The sequence below is a fragment of the Vitis riparia genome, chromosome 11, assembly GCF_004353265.1.
Source record: "Vitis riparia cultivar Riparia Gloire de Montpellier isolate 1030 chromosome 11, EGFV_Vit.rip_1.0, whole genome shotgun sequence".
Lineage (NCBI taxonomy): Eukaryota > Viridiplantae > Streptophyta > Magnoliopsida > Vitales > Vitaceae > Vitis > Vitis riparia.
The window spans coordinates 6,188,038-6,206,750 of NC_048441.1; the positions used below are offsets into that span (position 1 = coordinate 6,188,038).

General features: G+C 33.9%; 1 protein-coding gene and 1 long non-coding RNA gene across 2 annotated transcripts; both read right to left on the reverse strand.

The window, feature by feature from the left end:
• Positions 1-2,472: 2,472 nt before the first annotated feature.
• Positions 2,473-4,954, reverse strand: LOC117925756. Its single transcript, XR_004653027.1, has 4 exons — positions 4,642-4,954; positions 4,364-4,560; positions 2,843-3,131; positions 2,473-2,753 (listed from the first exon to the last, which is right to left on the reverse strand). It is a non-coding gene; the product is annotated as an uncharacterized LOC117925756 (long non-coding RNA).
• Positions 4,955-6,517: 1,563 nt separating this feature from the next.
• Positions 6,518-18,313, reverse strand: LOC117925753 (probable glutamate carboxypeptidase VP8). The gene is made up of 9 exons (XM_034844860.1): positions 17,923-18,313; positions 16,828-16,933; positions 11,892-12,044; positions 11,703-11,771; positions 10,439-10,519; positions 8,198-8,281; positions 7,992-8,080; positions 6,829-7,218; positions 6,518-6,669 (listed from the first exon to the last, which is right to left on the reverse strand). Exons 1-6 carry the CDS (start codon positions 18,156-18,158, stop codon positions 8,237-8,239), a joined length of 690 nt encoding a protein of 229 aa, XP_034700751.1. The 5' UTR covers positions 18,159-18,313; the 3' UTR covers positions 6,518-6,669; positions 6,829-7,218; positions 7,992-8,080; positions 8,198-8,236.
• Between the last annotated feature and the right edge of the window lie 400 nt (positions 18,314-18,713).

The following is an 18,713-nucleotide window of genomic DNA, read 5'->3' on the forward strand; positions in this document are numbered from 1 at the left end:
ATTGACCTAAATCGCCAATAACTAACATGGGTGAAGGTCAACAAACCAAAGCAAACTTAAAGCAAAATAAAAATGCAATCACACTTTAAGACTTCCAACACCCTTATTGAACTCAACCACATAGTGTAACTCATTATTGTGTGAATCACAACAACTATCAACAAAAAAATATAAACACATCATATCTTTCTTGTTGCACAGGGTACACGTCAAATCTACCATCAAATACAAAGCAATTCTACAACACAAACTGCTTAAAATACAATGGCATAAGCGAAGAGTTTTTTTACCATATCAATGATTCAATAAGACGTCTTTCAATGATTTCTTAACCACAAACTGCCACATACATGATTTTCATAACTCAAACCTAGGTACAAAGTCAAGTACAAGAAAACATGAAATCCATAGTCATGCCCACAAAGCAGTAAAAATGTATACATCACTATATAACAATGAAATCAAGCCAATCTATGAGAAAAAAAAAAGAACAAAGAAAAATAAATAAATAAAAGAAAATTTTGAACAATTCAAATACATTATCTAGTAAGATAAGAATGCAATTAAGCGAAGTAATGTAAAAGAGGAAAAATAAGAGAAAAAAGAACATTATGAAAAGAGACTAACTCCTAGAACATTTGACCCACAACCCTATCATTGGTCTAGTTGGGATTGACGGGGCTTGAACCCGTAGCTTCCGCCTTACAAAGGCATTGCATTGACCAATTGAACTACAATCCCACATAAATAAGGTCACAACTGTCAATATAGGTAACCAAACAAGTTGTACAAATAACACTAAACAACTCAATCTTTATAATAACAAATACTTAAGTTTAATTTCATTATATTGAATGACATACAATTCTTTTGTAGTACTTATAAATCAAGTATCTTCAAATCAAACAAAATATGCTCATATCCATGCATCGGGAAAAAAATGATTCATATTAAGGCAGAAAAGTAAAAAAGAAATATCAGTTACTATTAGATGTCAACCCCACATCTCACATCATATTATTTCATGTAAAAACCAAAAGAATGATCAGCCCCAAACCATAATGAATCCAAAATCATGAAAACATGACTTGACATGGAACAAATAGTCTTTATTAAAAAAACCTAAGAATATAAGTAAATCTCAAGGCTATGCCCCACACTATAATGACAACAATTACAAATTGAAGGGATTTGCACTATTACAAATTTAAGCGATTTCCATAGTGCATCTAGCTTATACTACTTAAGAAATAGCAGAAACCAAATGAATTATTAGCCCAAAACCATAATGAATTCAAAATCATGAAAATGTTGTCATGACTTGGCATGGAACAAATAGTCCCTATTCAAAACCTACAAATATAAGTAAATCTCAAGGCTATGGCCCACACCATAACGACAACAATTACAAATTGAAGGGATTTGCACTATTACAAATCGAAGCAATATCCATAGTGCATCCAGCTTATACTACTTAATAAGAAATTATAGAAACCAAAAGAATTATCGTTCAAAACCATAATGAATTCAAAATCATCAAAATGCTTTCATGAATTGGCATGGAACAAATAGTCCCTATGCATATATAGTGTTAGGAGCCTCTTCCCCAAATTGATATAGGATATCACAACATCTCTCCAGCTTGGTTTTCCATTTTAGTTAATGGAACTAAAAATGTTGGTGGTAGCCATTGTCTAGCATCTACAACCGAAGACAAGTCTCGATAGTAGCCAAAAACCACATCACAAAGTACATACAAGTTGGTTTGAAACTTTTTCATTAAACAAAGTGACATCACCTTGAAAATATTACAGGACAAACGAAGAAATAAAGTTATTTGAGAAATCAAAATGAAAAGCACCTTCAGATATCCCACATGTTGTTGCAACAACAACTAGTACCAAAACTAGGTAGAATACAGTGACAATCTCCTTGTTCTTTAAAAACGTGCTAATGTAGCAAGAAGTATACCCTTATAGGGGATCAAATCAAAGGAAGTGTATAAAATCAAATGGTAGAGATTTACAGTATCTTACTTAAACAATGAATGCAGTTTTCGACTAGCTAGAAAGCAAATTGAGGATAATTTTTTGACAAGAAGAATTATAGCAAAAACCTTTTGGATATAGCCAATGATATTGCATCTATGTGTGCATGAATGTCCAAGACACCAATGCACAAAACAATATATGTACCTAAGCAGAATTTTAAAAAAAATGAAATTCAAATTTGAAATATCACTATGGCAAAAAAAAAATAATAATAATATTTTCACCTTTGTAAAGGACAATGAAAAATTACATCTAACCTAAAATTCTCAATGAAGTATGTTTCCAATACGAGTATATTAGGAAATAAAACCAGTTCAAACATACACAATGTTAAAAGAAATACAAGGAGCCCTCACATTATATCTTATAATGAATAAGTGTAAAAACCTGACATGATAAAAAGATGCATATTAGAACATGATAGAATGAAAAGAGAATTGAAATAATAGCATAAAGAACACCTGAGACTCCAACTAAACCTACTGGAAACCTATTTTCCAAAGATATCTGGAAGAAAATTACTTACAATATTCATTTAACATTAGAATACAATTTAATTTCTACAAAGCTTTGATTGGAAAGGTGTATAGCGGCCAATCAAGTTCTTCTCAGTAGAAGCATCGGAAATAGCTTCCTTCGGACACATGACTCCATATACATCAATTGGTTGAAGGTCACTCAAATTCTTCTACTGCTCTAAGGCTGCTTGAAAAAAAAGCTATATGAAGTTGTGGCCCAAAAGAGTTATGCTACAACATCATGAAAAATAAATTCAATGCAGATTTTCTTACCATTGCATTCTTATCCTCCAACCTCCCTGTTGCAACTACAACAACCTCATTTTGCATGCAAATTAAAACAAAATGTTGTCAAAATAGTTCCTCAAAACTTGAAGAACCTTACTTCTAATATAATAAGCTGAAACATCTCGACATCGCTCTAGCAATATTTCCAAAATGGCTTGCTTGGTTTGAAGCTGAATAGATTTTGAACTCACTTTACCCTCAACATCCGTAAAGACCTACATAATCAACTTTCCCAATACACCAACAAGAGCATTCCTCATCTTCTAAGATTCTCCTAAGAAGTTTGTGATCAAGATATCAATGTTGGTTGAAATCAACTGTGGAAGCCAGTCAATGAACTAAACAAGAAAGCATCCAATACATTCGACACTAATAGTATCCTTCACGTAGTCTTTTGGGTTGGTCCTTCGAATCAACCATTGAGGTGTGGTAACAGAGTCATACTTCTGCATCAAGTGTAAATTGATGCACATGACTGCACCATGTAGTGGAATTTGGTGGCACATGTCCCAATTATATGACATAAAACATCTTTTGTCCCTGAATTTTTAAATAGTAATGCATTCTCAAACTAAGAGAATGCATTCCTACAAAATCCAATTAACAAATATAAACATGAAAAATCAAATTAAAAAATATCAAACTAATTATACAATATACTTTACAATGAAAGATAAGTAATTTTCAACTAGGTCTCATGACCCAAAGAGCATCAAAAAGGGTTGATCTCTAGTGAATTAGCTATTATGTTGAGTAGTTAAACCCTTTGTGGATCCCAATTCCATGAGTATATAAGCTATTTCTTCCAACAACTCAATATTGCTTAAATCTATAATGAGAACACTTTACTAAATTAGAAGCAACGACCAACAAGACACACTCAAACACATAGAAAGGAAGAGTACCTTGGAGTTGTTATTGACACCAATATTAGACACCCAAATGAGGACAATGTTGAGGGGGGGAAAGAATAGATTTTTATTGAATTTTGATGACTTCACCATCTAGATGTTTATAAACACAAAGATTTGAAAAATAATTTAATACCTCTGAAATTCAAGAAAAGATTTGCACATAAGATGGCCACAACTTCAATTATCATTGATGTTCAACGCTTCAGCTTATCATGCAGTAGAACATTTCGATAATTGTGTGCTTAGATGTCAATTGGAATTAAATTTCCTTACTAACTTTCAGAAGCATTGACAGATACAGATCTATCAGCATCAATCCACAAATGTCTAAACCAACTCAACGACGATATGGATTATTTTGGTCTTGTTATATCTCTACATGCATGTGCCTCAAACGTGTCAGGACCAACACCATTCAACAATTCATGTTTCTAGGTGTTCCTTTCGCATATAAAAGTTGACAATCAGATATGCAAGCTTCAACTAAAGCTAATAAAAAGCTAAGAGAAGATAGCTTGCTAAAAATTTTCAAGAAGACACAAGGAACAGATCAAGCAACTATAGAATCAAAGTGGGCATTTCTTACACATACCTTCAACAATATCAATTTTTGAAAATTCTTCTGCACTGCTCTTAGCTACCATAAAACATTCCAAACTACCAACTTTCTGTTGATGTATGTGGGCATTTCTTGCAGTAACCTCTTCTTCCATTTGTTCCATATGGAATTTGTCAAGCTTCTCAAACTCCTCAATGTGAGACTTGAGTTCCAGTTGCAAACTCCTTACTCTGGTTTTCATTAGTGTGAAAAAAATACACCAATTATTAAAAAAAATAAACTGCAAATGAGGTAATGCAAGAACTTAATACCTTGCTAGGTTATTAATGAAGTATGTCTCCGATATGGGTAAATAAGAGACTAGTCCAAGCGTAAGCTATATTCAACAAAAATGCAAGGTGCCATGACATTATATCTTATAATGAAGTCATGCATGAAAACCTGACATGATAATAAGTTGTCATATTAGCACATGATAGATGAAAATAGAATTAAAACAATAGTATAAACAATACATGTGACTCCACCAAACCTGTTGCAAACCTTTTCAACCACAACTTCCATATTTCTCCATAGGAGTTGGATGAGTAGCATAAATAGTAGCAATGACATTATCAGTAACAGCATACCATTATGTTTCCTGGCAGCCAAAACTGTCAATTAAGATTTCTATTTGGATACATGACACCATATGCGTCAATCGGTTAATAGCAACATGGAACATAATGAATAAATATCTACTAAGTTTTGTTACAAGAACAGTTGAAAGGACGCATGATACCAATTTCAATGTAACTTTGCAACTAAGAGACATTTTCCTCAAGTCAACAACTAAGGTTTCAGTAGTTGGATGAATTGCATATATAAAATCAATAACATTATCAGTAACGGCATACCATAAGTTATCTGGCAGCCAAAAACTAGTGATTAAGCTTTTCAGAATGCCAAATATCAGGGTCTCCTTATTAGACAATAGTTTTTTCTTTCGCTCTTTAGAAAACTTGTAAGAGTAATGCATCTGATTCAAGCATGCAGTTCAAGCAACCTTGGAGTTGTTGAAACCAATATTAGACCCTAGAATGAGGACAATATTAAGGAGCAAAAAAGTATAGGTTTTAAAAGCAATCCAATGTGAGGCTACCCAATCAAGGATCAGTACACTATCAACAGATCGTAAGTAACTCGAGATGGAGAATCCACCTTTGGAAGAACGTTGAGATTAAGCCTAGGACTCTCCCCAAGAGTTAATTTACAAGATAGTGTGAAACTAGAGAAACCTTTGATTAAGTTCATACATGATCAAACACGTCTTACTCTTGGAGACAGAAAAGCTCTTTCCAAGAGAGATCAAATAATACATCTATTTGCATAAGAAGAAAAAAATATTAAAATCTTAAAAAAAAAAAAAAATGGTTAAAATATACAAAATAACTGATGTCAATATCTTTACTTAGAAAAATGACTAATGAGAATAAAATAGATATTTGAATCTAACTTGGAAAGTGAAAACTTAACTACACAAAACAGTTGAATTTGTTGATGCACAAAAGAGAACGTTCACCAAGTATCAAATAAAAATTATTAAAAAATAATATAAAAAAACAATGGATTACTCAAATGTTCAATTGATAGTTAATTTTAATTTCTTTTCTTTTCTTTTCTTCCTTCTCATAGTTGAGAATATTTGAGGCTTTTATCAATTGTTGATGGAAAAAAACACCATTGATAAGAAAACTGAATATAAATCATGAACCAAAAGATTTACCCCACTTGTTTAGATGCCATGAATATTTAGGATAATAAAAGAAAACAAACATTTCTTGATATATATGGTAACAAACACATTCTCCACGGCTTCATAAGTGGACTAGTCCTGAGAAAATACAGGACAACCTGTGTTGGCTAAAATCAACTTTGCAAATCTATCAACGAGCTCCACAAGAAAGCAACATCTGATATTTATAGCCTTCACATAGTCTTTTCGGTTTGTCCTTCAAACCTCTATGATAGGAGAACCAACCAAACTACCAACAACACATGATTGCACCATATAGCGGTATTTGGTAGCACATGTCCCCATTAAATCACAGAGAGCATCTTTTGTCTTTGAATCTTTTAACAGTATTGTGTTCTTAACCATAGTGTACAAGAGATGTAAATTAAACCTACAAAGATAAACATGCAAAATAAAATAAAAATAAATCCAACTAATTACCCAACTTGATCTACAACGAAAAATAAGTAATTTCCATCTGGTCTCATGGAGTTGAGTATCTACCCCCTCTGTTGTTTCCAATTCCAAGAGTGTATAGGTTGTTTCTTCCTACAACTAGTACTGCCTAAATCCATGACAAGAACACTTTCATAAACTAGTAGCAACTTCCCAATAAGACACACATGCACATACTTACCAAAAAATAAAATAAAATAAGACACATGCACATACTTACCAAAAAATAAAATAAAATAAGACACATGCACATAAAAGGGAAGAGTACCTTGGGATTAGTTCAAAAAAGGCAAGAATTGATTGCAGTCCTTTAGATGTCACTGTTGCTGTAAGTTGCTTCTTATGAATTAGTTCAATTTTCTTGCAGCAAGAACAAGGGTGCAATGTTGGTATGTATAGCAGTAGCACTACCTGGGTCATGACTGATGGCAGGATGTTGCAAGTATGGTCTAAGAATTGCAAAATCTAGCAGCCTTGCACCCATCAAATGGACGTCCAGAGTCATCTTCATTGTTCCTTGTCAAGTTGGCCATAGGGACTGCTAGATGCTTCTCCCTCAGCTTCTTTGGCTGCAGAGGCGAGTTCCTGAATGGATGCAGTTATAGGGTGCAGGGATACATTACCTTTCACCCAAGTTGCGTAGGAGATTTGTGTAGTTCTGCCCCAAGAAAAAAGATTATTACAAGACTAGTACATGTATGTAACAGAACAAATATACAAATGCATATCAGCACTTACACAAATTTTAAATAGCATTAGTGCAACATCTTGGACCACACCATGTCACATTTTTACAAAAAAAATTGATTATCTTTTTCTGTCTTCTGAGAAAATATCCAGGGACCAACCAAGGAAACTTATACTAAACCAAAAGTAGCCCCGGTGTTTAATTGTAATGAATAATAACTTCTTGCAGGCAGTAAAACATGAAATCAAATTACCTATGCATAAAGGAAAAAAATAAAATAAAATGAACAATCAATTATTTCTGGTCTATTTGAAATTTTCAATTTCTAAAACATGGTAACATCCTTTTGCATCCCTAAGAAAAAAAAAAAAGAAAGAAATAATGCTGTGTAAAACAGATGTACTCAAGTTCTCTCTTCCACCCTCCCTTTTTGTCCTTTATTTTTCATTTTTGTGCAGGTAGAGCAGGGGCTTTCTCACAAAATGAAGTGACTAACTCTAGCAAATGGAATGATTACCCAAGGTTGCAGACAAAAGGACAGTGAGTAGCAGTTCCTAAAGGAATACCATTTCAAAAGATCAAAACTTCCCTATTTAGATATAAGGCTAGATCAAAATTTTTGAAAATAACGTCACTTCACCTGGTTAAGTTGCAGTTACCAGAGTATAAAATCTCAATTCAAAAAATCTAGTTTAATGACTGAGAAAATAAGCAATGATAAATGAAAGATAACAGATGCCTACCCATAATTGTTCTGTGTAAGAGACATAGTTGAAAGGTAAAATAGGATCATCAGCCAGGGGAAGAGCTAGAAGTCCCCAAACTCCAGCTACTGAGGCAGTAAAAAACAGAAGACTATGTAAGCTTGAAGTGACAATGAAGCAGTGATTTTCCTAGTTCATTGATAAATCTTTTTCAAGAATGCATACTAGAAGGAAAAGAAGCTAACCAGCCACATGACGTTGAAACAATGGATCCCCATGGTTTGTCATCCAGTTATAGGAGTCAAAAGCAGTGTGATAGACTGGAAAATCTGAAGGACAAAAGAAAAAGAAAGTTGAAGTTCTATTTTACCAAATTGATTAGCATGAAATCTTAATTGTGATGTAAATTTTACTACTAACATTATTGACAGTGCTTGGAGTATCATAATAAAAGCTTTCGATAATCCTTTTAGTGGAAATAATTTGCCTAAAAATGAAAAAAAAAATATTTTTTTTCTTTTATACTCTGTCTTATGCCTTGAAACTAGAATCTTTCCAAGTGTAATTTCTGGTGTATTTAGAAAAGGGAAAAAAGGAACAAGCAAAAAACCATCCTTTAAAATGGAAATACCAAAGAAAACAGAAATACCATCAGAGATGATGAGAAAATTAAGAAATTCAAAATACCATTTCATAAAGCCCTAAAAATGATCATCCTACACACGCAAGAAAATGTTCTCGAGAGCAATAATATAAAGGAACAAAACTAAATCATTCCACATCCAAGTAAACCCAGTGGAATGATTTTGGTTGCACTGGATTTGCAAACACACCACAGCTGAATGAAAAGGTTTTTAATATGTGGAGTCACTGCCAAATTGACCAAGATAATTGTAAGGAAATAAAGAAAAGTACACCTTTTAAAAAAGCTCAACTGACCTCATTTTTAAGCGTTACAGAAAAGAAAAAAAAAAGGTGGAAGAAAACTGCAAAAGCACAAGCGACATGCTCTCTCTTTGCAAATCAGCATACCAATTAGAAAAGAGCCTATTTGCCTACATATATTGGAATACATATTTTGAAACTCTTCAAAATAGTTTTCTGCTATTTAGAACATAAAACAATTTTTTCACTTAAAAAACACATTTAGAATTTTTATTTTTTTTAAATAAACAGGTTATTTTTACAACAACTTCAAGGAGTTTTTGTAGAGTATTATAAGAAAACATTGAAATTATAGAGAATACTTTAGGAACTTTACAGCATACATAAATGCATTTTACCTTCATGGAGAATAAACAGAAAAAACAGTCTTCGATTTTTGAGTTCCCATAAAGAATTTTTTACTTGAAAATAATTGGTAATTATTTTTAAAAATTGTTCTACAAAACTGTTTTTTGATAACCATATTTGAAAACGTTGCCAAACAAACCCTTAAACTCCTTCAATTAATTGAAAAAGTACAAATAGCTGAGATAGTCTGATCATAGATTGATTTCGCAAAGCAATGGCAAAAATACACTAAATTATGCATATCTATTCACTCACTTTAGGAGAAACAAAAAATTCATTAGGAGATTGAAGACAATTCAGCTTGTATATTCAAATTAAAGGAAAAGGAATCCTTGCCTTGCATTCTGGATTATGAAATTGCAGAATTTGATTGCAAAAAAACATCCCAGATTTTCTTTATAGCTGACACATTCACTTACATAAGAGAACAAGCAAAAGCAATGACCGGGGCACTCTTGTTCAACACTAGGGATGGCAATAGGGCAGTTTCAGGATGGGTCACCCCCATGCCAACCCTGCCCTATTTAATTTTTTCTTCATTTCTTAAAACTTTTTTATTTTTAAAATTTTAAATTATATTAAAAATAAATATAATTTAAATATAAATATATCATATATTTTTTACAATTTATTTTTATGAAAAATAATTTTTTTATTTTATATATGTAAAGAAAAGGTAAAATGAAAAAAAGAATCAAAATATTCTTTATTTAATATTATATATAATCAGGGCAAGACATACCCAAACCCACCATGGATTTAAAAAAAAAAATCCCCAACTTGTCCTATTAGGAGTGGGATGGGGCAAACACTTGAAAAAACCCGCCCCATGTCATCTCTATTCAACACAAACATGTATGTTCTTTGAGAACTTTGATATCCATGATGGAAGCCTAAGGATATCTCTCTGTCCCACAACGGAGAAGGATGGGAATGATGAATTACAAACAGAACTAACATTTGCTAACTTATAAAAATAACTACACTTTGTTCCACTTTTATGTCCTTCCATCGATTAAAAAAAAAAATCAAGGACAAAGCTAATGTACCCCTTAAAGTGGAGATGCTTAGTTTCCTTTATGCATGCATGTCTGAGCACACAAGTTCCCTTCACAAGAACACATTTTCTCAATACTCATAGCTTTCCTAATTTCCATCTGTAATTTGGAAATGTTAAGGTATAAGTGATGTACCTCTTCCATAGTATAAATCAACCAAAGGACCCCTGCATGTTGCAAAAGTGGAGCAAAATCAGAATCCACTCCACTTAGCCTCTAAATCTGCAATCCAGCCAAGACAATCCCAATAATTACTTCATACAATCCATATAGAAACAACAAAGATAAATTTTGACATATCCAAAGCCATAATTTATAAAGCAAGAAAAGTGGTATACTTGTCTCTCCTTTTTGCTTTTTGATGAAAAACAGAAGTAAAAAGCATGTTTACAAGTCTTCTGTGCAGATAGACTAATTTATTTAAGCAAAGTATTGATGAAACAGAACTGATGGTTGTAGCAGACAACCAAGGTGGTGGTAGCAGTACTGTTGTGGTGTGATGCACATGGAAGTAGTGTGTTGATGTGATCATAGGTTATGGGAAAAGTAAATTTTGTTCTCTCCAAAACATTTTATTTTTTAACTGCAACTGAAGCTTTTTAGTTGTATTTTTGCAATTGAAAAAGTACTTCCAAAAATGGTGTAACTTGGAAGGGGGTGGTACTGAGGGGCAAAAGGAGATAATTAAGTGATAAACATCTATAGTGGAGGTGGTGGTAACAACAATACTGTTGTGGTTGTGGTGGTCATGGTATTAACATGAATAAGTTGGTGTGATGATTGGTGGTATAATATGACGAAATACGCAAATTTTGTTCTCTTCAAGATGAAACCTTTTCTCTAACCTAAAACCCGACTTCTACAGCACATTTATCCAAGTAACAAAGAACTTGAATTAATTATCGTCCTGAAATTTCACAACTCAGTCCTCTTTTCATAATTTCAGAACTTTTTAAGCATACCCCATTCTACCAAAATTTCAAATAAACCCTATAAGAATTTCTCCAATTTGACAAGCCTTAAAATCCATGCAATACCCTAAACATTATCGTCCAACTAAACAAGTGATTAAGACAACTTTATTCTGAGTTTAAGGAGCTATCCTACTTCAAAAGGAGCATCAGCAAGAGAATAATAGAATTTTGAAACAAATTTCCTTAGAATCCTAGACAGTCATTTGTACATTCAACAAATAAATTTACTTGAATTGCCACCTACAAAGGAGGACAATCATTTCACATGTGAAGATCAACCTCCACAAACCAAAAAAGGGTCTGTAATGTTTCATAACTTCATTTACTTGGAACCTTGTGTTTTTCAAAGATGGGTAAAAGCATGAGGACAACCATAATGCAACCATTCCAATGATTTGAAAAGCTAAAGATTAGGGTTAACTTACATTGATGACTTTATTTGTAATCATCCAGTTATCATATATGGTCATGCTCTCTGAGTCAGGATCCCGGACCTGGAATTCAGTTTAAATCACCATTTAGACAGTTTGAAATACCAGGTGTTGTCATCAATTCAGATCCAAATAGATTGAACATTAACAATCTTGTGAACTTATTTTGCCATCTTTTTCTACCTTCTTTGCAACCTCAATGAGAAGATTATCTAGCTGAGGCGTTGCACCAGCAAAGAAGCCTGGTCCTTGAATTGCACAGTCTAAATTAAGGTATGCTACAACTTTAGAACCCTGATTCAAAAGGTTTTGTTCGACCCACTCAGTAGATCCTATCTGAAACCACACAACACAAGTAAATTACTTTTTGAGTGTTAAATACACACAACCATTCAAATAGAACAAGCCTAGCTAATTGGATTACTTTTAGAACAAATAAATGAGCAAGTGCATATAGCAATTCAGGCAGCGACAGTAAAAACTGGTGATGGTGATATATACAACTTCAAGCAAGGAAAAAGGTTTATATGACAGATGGTAGCCTCTTGAGTTCATACACATTTGAAAAAATCCACTATTGATTCATCTACAATGATTGCAAATTGCCAGCTGATAATCGATCTGAGGTTTCACATCAGGGATGAGCACATAATTCGCTAAAACCACATAAACTAACGACTTAAGCTCTCTTTTTTTTTTCGTCACTGATATCATGGAAGTAGGAATATCTCTCCTAGTGATGTGCACCACTATGACTCAACCAAATGGCAATCCTACAAGAGGAAGCATGTGCCATAATCATAAGAGCCTCTGTAAGCTATTATCATGGTAATAATGCATAACAGAAGCTTAAAGAGGCAGTTATTGACATCCCATATTCCAAAAAGAATGAATTAATAACCAACATACTACATTTTTTTGATAGGCAAGTAAGAATAAATACATATATTAAAAACACCAATAAAAAAGGGGCGAGCACAATACACTAGAAGTATACATGTAAGGAAACAAAAAGAAGCAAGCTACAACCACAGCCCCAATCTAGTACTTAGATATCAACAAGTTAATTCTTGCGCACAAGTCAAATTCCAACACATTAACATGTCCTTCACCAAATGTGGGAGAACCCATGAAATGCTAAACAAAGAGAATAGGAAGTGTCATAGCCCTCTAACTTTCCCACAATGGATAAGGAGATAGTCCACTAATTCTTCTACATCATTAGACATACAACAATAACCCGCTAAAAGCCATCCTTTTATTTTAAGTCGGTCCTCGGTAAGAATCCTTCCCCAAACCACTTCCTAAACAACAACAAAAAAAACAAAAATACAAAATAAAAAAAAAATACAAAATCCACTTTGATAGGAGCTCAAGAGCCCACACTATCTTTGAGGGGAATGACACTAGACCCTCCAATTCCAAGGCGGAGTAGAAAGATTTCACCAAGAATGGCTAGCCTTCCAAACCAGCTAAAGCTTCCAAAGAAACTCCTCAACATTATCTATCCCCCAAACTTGAAAATGTCTTGAGAAGCACATGTTCTATAGGACCATCTCGTCTTCTATCTCCCAAACATCATCCACCCAAGCCTCTTGGAAGTTGCAAAGGAGAATAGAAATGCAAAAGAGTCCTTTAAGGCATCACCACATCATACATCATGCCAAAACTTTATTCTTCTCCCATTGCCCACCTCAAATCTTGTTTTAGTTTTAATAATTTCTCACCCTTTCTTATTGACTTCCACAAGCTAACACCATAGCCTTCTCTCGCTACCCAAGAGCACCATTCACTTGGCTCTTCTCCAAAATTTCCTACTATAACCTTTCTCCAAAGCATATCTCTCTTCAAAGCGAATCTTTAACACCATTTCCAATGAAGACTTATTGAGAATGGACAACTCCTTAATGCCTAGACCCCTTTTCTTTTTTGCAAATTGTCAACCGTTTCACTAGATGGGGCTTTTTCTTGAGAGCCCCTCCTCCCAGTAGGAAATCCCATTGAATTTTTTTAGTCTCACAACCACTAACTATGTACTGCATAACAGCCGTAGCTCATAATTGAGATCTAATCAATAAAAAATTAGAATCGACATTAAATAATAACATAAAATAGGAGAAGAAAAAAAGAAAGTCAAAACTCCTCACGGCATATGATTAAACTGTTTTATAGACTTAAAGATGTAAACCAAAATTAGGTAGTTGCTGATTGATTGCCTAAGATAGGAGCTTCATAGCTAGAGAACTTGCCAAAGAGTTCCCATCCCACTCAGTTTTAACAGTTCTTCTGTTTGGCTTTGAACCTTCCTCAAAACTAGTGAAACTATTATTTCTTAACAAGATACAAATAAAAGCATATAACAAAGGATCTCCCACTTTCAGTTTTCTCCATCTTTCTCCTTTTAACAGCCATCCGAAGATGATCCAAAGTAGAGCATTTATCCTCAAGTTAACTTCCTCTCAATTGTTTCTCCATCCATCTTCTTTGCACAAACTGATGCAACTGCAAGATTGTAACTGCGTCTCTCTTCATCTCAAGCCATGGGTTTCCAAAAAATAAAATAACAATACTCCATTGAAACAATAGTACCCAAAACCTCATTTTAGTGTATTTTCAGATCCAACAAGAAATGGAAAATTTATTTTATAGCAAAGATGCAATAAAAAGCGGCTAACAAAAAAAGGGTGCACCTCATGTGCACAAGAGGTACTCAAGATGCACCATCAAAGGAGCAAACGAAAGAAATAAATAAATAACAGAGAAACAGCAGCACAAAACCACCTAGCCCCGATTTAAGCTGTCAATGGAATCCAGTAATGTGTAGTTCAGAACCAATAAGAACTAAGAATTTCATCATCACTAGGTCTGTTAACTGCCACCATCTAGTACAATTTTTCCAGCTTCATGACTGATTCTTCCAAATTCAAATTTCAAGCACATTATCATCAAACAACGTGCTAACAAGCTTCCCAATCATTGTACATGATATTCTAAATTCAACTACCATGAAACTGTACCAGTTAAAACACACTTCTTGAATCCCCAAATATTCCAACCTTCAGATCTAACACCAAAATGATATAGCATGTAACTAATCTATCTCAATCATTAGAGCTGCCATCTATAACAAGCGATTAAGATCAGAGCCTTAAACAATAGATAGACGGATATACCATTCAATACCAAAAAATAGGTGAAAAGAGGAGATGAACTCTTAAATTTTCAAAAAACCAAGCCTTCCCATTATATTGTGAACATATATGACTAAACCTGCTAAAACATAACAATTTTAAAGATGCTAAACTTATAATAATGGGAAGAAATAAAAATCAAACCCCATACTTACTAAACGAATTAGAACCAAACAAGCTTCTTTAACACCCATCTCTTTTGCTAAGAGGAATGACTGGGTATAGTGCAGTATTTATCCCAAAAAATTGTTGATTTAAGGCAAGAAGGTTTTTTTACCAGATTCAATCCACCTTTGAGATTCACCTTGTAAATCAAAGACTTAATGTACTTCTCCAAAGAACCAATCCATATTGAGCAAGAGAAGAAAGGGAGTCCAAAATAACAATAAGATAAATGAATGATATGGAAATAATGCATCCCTCATCAAATAACTATAGAATGAACGTATTTAGTATCATGCTTCTTATTACCAGGGAGCAACTTTCAAATCTACAAGCATGATTCACAACAAGCCAGGAATTATGTATTGTAAAGTATTAAAAACTAATGGTGTTCATCGATTTACAATATTACTTTGTCGTAAGGTTATTTTGAATTTCTTGTACAAAAATATGGTTTAAGCATCAAAATCCGAGTTCAAACTAATAACCACTAGAGTTCAAAGTTAGCATAAAAAGAATATGTAAAAAGATAAGTACATTTTGGAGTTTATGAGTTTCTTGAGGATTTTTTAGATTCAATCACCTAACTTTTTATCACAGAACACACTACAGATACATAATACTTGAATGACTAAGTCACTTTGTATGGTCAAGCTCTTTAAGCCACTAACAGTTAAGCTCACTTGATTGCCAAGATGTCATGAGAAAAGAAAAGAGAAACTGTGAATCCTACAACAATCAGTCCAAACCCAACCTATCATATAATTTCAAGTTTCAATTCTTACCCTATGCCCTCTGCAATCAGCACAAGAAATTGAAGATAAAAATGTGGAAAAATGCAAGGATATGAAATTCTTATTATTAAGTTTTAGACCTAAGGTGGTTTAATTGGCAGGCCCTCCCACTCAGGAACAGAAAGTTCCCCGTGGGTGGTATGAACTCCATGAAGTTTTTTTTTTTTTTTTTTTTTATAAGTAAATGCAATTGTATTAAGAAAGCCAAAAAAATACACCTAAAAGTATACACGATGTATACTTTTAAAAAAACCTATCCCAACCAATCAATGAAATCAAGTAAAGACCATGAGCTAGAGCCAACATTAATTGGTAAAGACAACTTCTCACAGCTTATAAATTAATTTCCTTTAAAACCTTATAAGTAATTCCATATTGCCATGTCAACATAACAAAAGATAACATCAGAAGAGGATTAGGACACGCAATTTGTGGGATCCCATACAAAAAATTAAATGTTTCAAATTTGATTGAACTTTGATGAATTTAGTTCTTTGCTTTCAATCATCTTGAGAATCACACGTGAGAATATTCTTCTTTTTTCTTTACAATATTAAAAAGAAACACATGCAAACCAAAGAAAAATTAAACAAAGCATACTCACACTCTTGAAAGAGACATGATAAGATGAGACTTGTTAATTGGATACTAATAGAGGAACATGGGAGGATAGGAGTCAAAACCCCTAACACTACTCAGCTGCTTCCAGAAACCAACCTGCTTATCACCAAAAAAAAAAAAAGTCCGACCTCCTTATGCTCGCCTCTTCCTATTTTCCCCTAATCCCCCCATTCTATCAAATTGCCAAAGGTAAAACATTTCATTCAGGCACCCTACCCAGATTGAAACCTGATCAAACTTTCCACAATCCACATTGACACTAGATATAATTTCCAATCCTAGCTCTATACAAACCAATAGCATCAAGCATGAAACTTTTCAATGAAATAGGGAAAAAATAAACGTACTAACCTGGTACGTGAAGTTCAAAAGAGTCGGACCGGGTCCAACTCGACCGGGTTGGGGACCCAGGGCATCACCTCTCCAGTGGTGGGGCATTTGAGGGCCCTCAAGGGACCTCAAAATGGAGTAAGCAACTTCAGGTGAAATGGGCATAGATGGAATTTTGGGAAATCTTTTCAAAATCTGAGTCCTCCAAGTCCAAAATACCAAACCCAATGGTACATTTCTCATCCAAAATGGGCACAACAGAAATTAAAACAAAAAATAATAAATAAAAAGAAACAGGAATGATTGGTTGCTGAGAAAACACAAAATGCAATATTCACCTTAAGACTTCCTCTAAAATGTAGGCAATACAATAATCCTATATATGCATTTTAGAAAAATCAAATCAGCAAAGACTTACTACTAGTAGCTCTACAAAATTAACAGGAAACAAACAATTAGGCATTGTTATGACTACCATTTTGAAAATAAGTTTCTCATATTAGGAAGCAAATATTGTTATTCCAAAATGTATCCCATAAATTAAGAGACAAACAAATGCCACCAGGTTTGGTTACCGAGAAAATGGATGAATTCCCATTGAAATATCCAAAATGAGCATTATTAAAAATCAAAGAAACAAAAAGAGCATTGTTATAAAATCAAAGAAACAGAGAAAAACAAACCATTAGGCATTGCTGTCATTCCAAAATACGTCTTGCTAGGAAGCAAATATTACTATTCAGAAATGGGTATTCTTGAAATAAAGACACATGCATGATCATCAGAACAACTATAAACGAAGCAGAAAAAATAAAAGAACACGTCAAGAATCTCACATAGAGCGCCTCGGTGAGCTCGAACCCCCCGAATCCCCTGCGGCCGGGCCTTGCGTCGATGGCCAAACGAACGCGAGGGTTAGGTTTAGAGTTAGGGTTTCTCCTGACGGGCAGAGGGCCGCGGTTGGGTGGGATCCCTAGATCGGGAGGGTCGTCAGCCGGAGGAAACATCTCTTATCACAGCTTTTTCTTGGAAATGACGTGAGATTTTCTCGGTAAAATGCGAGAAACTGATACGAAGCAAAGCAGTAAAAATAAACGAACACGTCAAGAATCTCACATAGAGCGCCTCGGTGAGCTCGGGCCCCCCGAATCCCCTGCGGCCGGGCATTGCGTTGATGGCCGGAACCAACGTGAGGGTTTTGGTTTAGAGTTAGGGTTTCTCCTGACGGGCACAGGGCCGCGGTTGATGAGGAAACATCTCTTACAGGTTGGAAACGATACGGTGGTAGGGCTTTTTCTTGGAAATGCCGTGAGATTTTCTTGGTAAAATGCGAGAAACTGGTACGAAAGCATGGAGTGAGGCTGTCTCTCAAATCTCCTTTATAGGTCATTTGTTATCCAGTTTTCTTGAGCGTTTCTTGGACGTTGTGCTGAATAGAGCCTACTACCGATCGTCCCCACGAGTGCAAAGCTAACTTCACTTCCGACAATAAATTTACATTTTGACCCTGGACAATTACCATAAAGGCACAATGAGAGGTCATAATGGCCAAAAAGTTTCTAAATTTGCATTAAAATCAGACACATTTGTGAGCCAAAATTATCCACGGTTTTAAAAAAATCATATACCATAAACAGGTGAGAAGACTATCATTTTAATACATAGGTGATCAAATACATTTCTTTTATTTATTATTATTTATATTATGAATATAATGGATTTGATCAAATAAAAATTCAAATCTATTGTTTAATAAGATTTTATGATTTTATTTTTATTAAAAAAAAAAATCTAAAACATTATCCAAGGGATTTCTATCTTTGTCCAATGTATTTATGTGTTTTTTGGAAACTTCTCTATCTTTTTGTACTATTTTATGAAATTCATATAAATAGAAGTTATGTAAA